The sequence below is a fragment of the Odontomachus brunneus genome, unplaced genomic scaffold (genome assembly GCF_010583005.1).
Source record: "Odontomachus brunneus isolate Ranch 3 - 2012 unplaced genomic scaffold, Obru_v1 Obru_scaffold_232, whole genome shotgun sequence".
Lineage (NCBI taxonomy): Eukaryota > Metazoa > Arthropoda > Insecta > Hymenoptera > Formicidae > Odontomachus > Odontomachus brunneus.
In genome coordinates this window covers 224,167-229,260 of record NW_022639682.1, presented here as the reverse complement: position 1 = coordinate 229,260, position 5,094 = coordinate 224,167, and the positions used below count along the sequence as shown (strand labels likewise).

The 5,094-nt window shown below is 44.9% G+C and overlaps 1 protein-coding gene across 1 annotated transcript; it reads left to right on the top strand.

The window, feature by feature from the left end:
* Positions 1-1,421: 1,421 nt before the first annotated feature.
* On the top strand, positions 1,422-2,313 carry LOC116852522. Its single transcript, XM_032832976.1, has 2 exons — positions 1,422-1,877; positions 1,975-2,313. Exons 1-2 carry the CDS (start codon positions 1,422-1,424, stop codon positions 2,311-2,313), a joined length of 795 nt encoding a protein of 264 aa, XP_032688867.1.
* Positions 2,314-5,094: the final 2,781 nt, after the last annotated feature.

Genomic DNA, 5,094 nt, shown 5'->3' with positions numbered 1-5,094 from the left:
CTACCACATATCTCGGCAACATTAGACAAGCTCCGGGAGGCTCGATATTTATCCACCATCGATTTGAAAAGTGGGTACTGGCAAATCCCACTAACGCCAGCAAGCCGACCGTTGACAGCATTTACGGTACCAGGGAAGGGGCTTTTCCAATTTAAGGTAATGCCGTTCGGCCTCCATTCGGCACCAGCTACATTCCAAAGACTGGTAGATAGCATAATCGGCCCCGAGCTAGAGCCTAGAGTATTAGTATACCTGGACGATATAATTATCATTAGTAAAACGTTTAAGGAGCACCTGACGCAGTTAAAAGAGGTTTTTAAAAGACTACGGGAAGCCAAATTAAAAATAAATGTAAAAAAATGCCGGTTTTGCAGGAAGGAGTTGAAATACTTAGGACATGTAATAAATAGTAGAGGAATCCAAACGGACCCTGAGAAAGTAAGCGCCATACGCGACTGGCCAAAGCCAAACACAATAAAAAGAGTCAGACAATTCTTATGGTTAGCGTCATGATATAGGCGTTTCATACCAAAATTTTCGGAAGTAGCAGCCCCCCTTACGAAAATGTTGTGTAAAAATGCGAAATGGAATTGGGAAGAAAAGCAGGAAATAGCATTTCAAAAATTAAAAAAGATGTTGATCTCGACGCCGATACTCGCGTGTTCCGATTTCTCACAAAAATTTATCGTCCAGACAGATGCAAGCACAGAGGGGCTCGGGGCCGTGTAACACAAAATATAGGAGGGGAGGAAAAAGTAATAGCATACGCCAGCCGGACATTGGACAAAGCCGAGCGGAACTATAGCGCGACCGAATTAGAGTGCCTCGCCGTAGTCTGGGGGATAAGGCGCCTCCGCGATTATCTGGAGGGATACAAGTTCACGGTGATCACGGACCACCAATCCCTCCGGTGGCTACAGAAAGTGGAGGCGCCCACGGGTAGACTAGCACGTTGGATAATTGAGCTCCAACAATTCGATTTCGATATACAGTACAGGCGAGGCAGTCTCAATACGGTCGCGGACGCTCTGTCCAGATAACCGCAAATATGCAGCATCACAAACGAACCAACCTGCGGATGGTATCAAAAAATTATGAACCAGGTGGCCAGCGATCCGGCCAATGTACCCGAATTATGAAATACGGGAGGGGAAGTTAATGAAACACATTCTCCACGAGTTAAATTTCAAAGAAATAAGGGCGGAAGAACAATGGAAAATATGCGTACCAAGGGAAAATAGACAAGGAATATTAAGAAAGTACCACGATGAACCGACCGCAGGCCACCTGGGGATAGCAAAAACGATCGCGCGCATAGCCAGACAATTTTACTGGCCCGGAATGTTCCGCGATATTGCGAAATACGTACGAATGTGCGAGAAATAGCACATAAGGCCCATCAAGAAAAACCCGCGGGACTCATGCATGCGACAGCGGTGGAGGGACCATGGCAGCAAGTAACGATGGATCTAATAGGCCCCCTGCCGAGATCGACAAACGGCAATACATGGGTACTAATGATGCAAGATCGCTTTTCGAAATGGTTAGAAATGCGCCCGCTACGGAAAGCCACGGCAAACGCAGTCACACAAGCTCTGACCGAAAACATTATTTACCGACACGGGTGCTCCCGAACACTAGTCTTAGACAATTGGAAGCAACTCACGTCACAACAATTAAGGAAAACCCTGGAATCGTTCAGGATCCACCACAGGATCACACCAATACACGCCCCCCACTGTAATCCGGTCGAAAGAACAAACAGAGTAGTAAAGACCATGGTGTCGCAATATGTTGGAACAAAACCATCGAAAGTGGGATGCACACCTGGTAGAGCTACAATTCACATACAATACGGCCATACAGGAATCAACAGGGTATTCACCTGCCTATTTGATATATGGCCGAGAGATATATACATACCCCGAAAGCGCAGGAGCGGAAGAAACAACAAGCTGAATCCGACACCTCAAGGAGGCTTACGAGGTGGTAAAAATTAATTTGGCGAGAGCATTCCAGTGTCAAGAGAAACATTATAATCTGCGGCGACGAGACTGGAAACCAAAAATCGGCGAGGAAGTGTGGAAAAAGGAATACCCTCTGTCCAACAAGACTAAAGCATTTAATGCAAAACTAGCACCGAGATACGTAGGACCGCTGGAGGTGAAGAAGATAATATCTCCAGTCATAGTACACCTGAAAAATAAACAAGGGAAATGGTACAAGAACATACACATACAGGATCTAAAACCGACAAACAATAACAACAACGGAGGAAAGGACGAGGAGACAGAACAGGGAAAAGGAGTATAAAAGAGGAGTACCGACAGAAGCAGCACATTTCTTTTCTCATTTGCTTCGAGCAAAGAGAAATTTTTGCAAACGATGGCGCAGCCAAACAATTGGTACGCAATCCCGGGAGCCGAGGTCCTCTGGTCGGATCTCGCGCTCTCCTCGGATGACGAGGACGTGGTGGCTACAACACCACCACCAAAACCGTCGGCTCCAACTCCACCGCCGACACCGCCGGCTATACTACCGCCGATAATACCAAGGATGCAGAATAGAAGAGTTCCGGCACCAGGAACACGCATCCAACGCTCCGACAGAGAGCAACGCCGTAAGATAATTATGCTTACGGCTCTGTTGCCCCCACCATCCGGGCGCCGAGGACGTGCCAGCGGCACAGTAAAGGCTGAGCAGTCGAGGCCGAGGAATAAGCTGCCGACGACGCCACCAGCAACACCACCAGCAACACCAACAGCAAGCGCAGCAATAGACGAAAAACCAAAGGGGCACACCACACGACCGACCGACCAGGGGACACCGATCGCACACCGACCGGAACCGCTTCGTGCGATCGGCCCGTCCCTACCACCGCCGATTCGAGTGGAGGTGCAACCGGGATTAGTAGCCGACATACCACATTTTGCCGTATCCAGACGATACAGACTAAGACTGCCACAGGGACGATAAATGCTGCGGTTCAACAATGAAGGACAGCTACGAGCCAGCCAGAGACTACCAGACCAGCCCAACTAAACCGAGGGGGTGATGTGACGATGCCTTACACGCATCGTCCCTAACACAGCCGACACAACATCCATCGGCTGTAAACGGCGCTAAGCGCCAAACAAATAAAACCAAACATAAACATGCGCCACGCCTAGCATAAGTCACGGAACGTCAACAACGACGTCAAATGTAAAGAGACGGTATATAAACCGTGGCCGAAAAATAAGCGAGGAGACCGATCCGGATCGCCGACCGAACTCGATGCTTCAGAGCGGAGAGCAAGGAATCCGATCGTATCATTTCTACCTTCCCGTCAATCTCCGAAACCGTACAGGCGAAACCGGCTCCAGGAGATTGTGTGTTCGCTATCTCCGTTAAGCGACTTCGCCTTCCTATCAGGATCCAACGACCGGCCTACGAGTTCGTGTGTTCGCGAACCCGATCGAGCCTTCTCGGTACCGATCGTATCCCGACTCCACGTGCAAGTTTCCGAGCCAGTTCGCTGCGCCCGATCGAACGTTGTCGATATTTGCCCGATTCGTCGCGGCGATACGCGAGCCGCCCAATATATCGCGCTGCGTGCTGCGACACGCAAACATCGAGAGTACCGCCGGGCCCCCGCGGTTACCAATCTGTTCGCACCGCGATTCACGGATTCCGCGCGACTTATCTCTCGCGACCTGCCGTCTTCACGCTATTCGCCCCGACTACCGAATCGCGAGACCCAGACGAGCGAAAACGAGACCCGACCTCTGCTGTCGCCCCGCGCCGACATACACGCGGTTCACATCGTTATTCTATATATTAAACTTCTAATAAATTGTTATTTATTATTACTTGCTGGTGTCAATCACTCAACGATCCCGGACTCCGACGAGCGATATTCCCGGCTACACGACCAACAACCGACACGAGACGTGCGGCTGTTACAATATATATGAATGTTTCATAAGAAAAATAATTTCTAACTTTCTCATGTCTCATAAACCGCTAGGAACCGAAGATTGTCGCAAACGCACGCTCCAAATTTTCGCAAATCCTCCCTCGATAATTTCGATCCCAAAGCGGTATACTATGTCCTAACTATGGGTTCTAATCTCCCATGCATTTCAAGTGGGCTAGCGTTTGTGGCGCTTTCACTCCATGACAGGCAGCAAAGTGGAACTAATAATCATATAATATGGCGGCTGTCTATATACAGGGTGTCCCACGTTTATATATTCTACTTATATTTTTCTTTTCGTACGTCTTATGCGGGACACTCTGTATATATGTGCTGTATGTATGTGTATGTATGCATATATGTGTATATATTCCACATATCATATACACGCATATATACATATACTTTATTTATTATATCTATTATGCTTTAAAGCATAATATGCTCTAAATAAATAATAAATGTTAAAGTAATAAAGGTGAAAAGAGGAAACACTGTGAGAAGTTAAATTCTTACAATATATATTTTAATATGTACAAAAATAGAAAAAATATAGTTTATATTTTAACTTAGTAACTGTAAAAAAAAAAATAATATAAATCGTTGACATCATGTGTTGTAATATTGTTGTTAAGGTTGCCAGAAAATAAGTTTTAGAGACCTATAAAGAAAAAGAAACATAATATTTTTTTATGTTATGTGATTGAGCCTTGCAAATCTATTATTATTATAATTACCGATATACTGATTAGGTATCTTATGAAGCTCATATAATCAATCGTCTCTAAAGTTTTTAAGTTCCTGTAATGAACGCTTTGATAAACGTGTATTAATATGCCTTTATACATTGTCTTGTCTTCTCATCGCTTTCAGGAACTGTGAATATGTGCTTCAGGATCTCTTTCACAAAACACTGAGAATGATGCATATGAAAAAGCAAAATAACATATAAAAGATGTAATTAGAAAAATCTAAAAATACTTATAAATCGTCAAATAATCTATCCTTTTATATATTTAAAGTACTTATTTTTTTACTTTTAATTTTTGTTTTTTAAATTTTGTTGACATTTTTTTAGCTTCATTGTAAATATAATTATTTGTACTGATATCGTCCAATGTTCCATTTAATATTCT

Bases quoted from the DNA above. Each gene is read 5' to 3' on its own strand.
- LOC116852522 (XM_032832976.1), top strand. From the start codon at position 1,422: ATGCATGCGACAGCGGTGGAGGGACCATGGCAGCAAGTAACGATGGAT. The intron at 1,878-1,974 runs GTATTCACCTGC...CGACACCTCAAG, and splicing joins GCCATACAGGAATCAACAGG to GAGGCTTACGAGGTGGTAAA.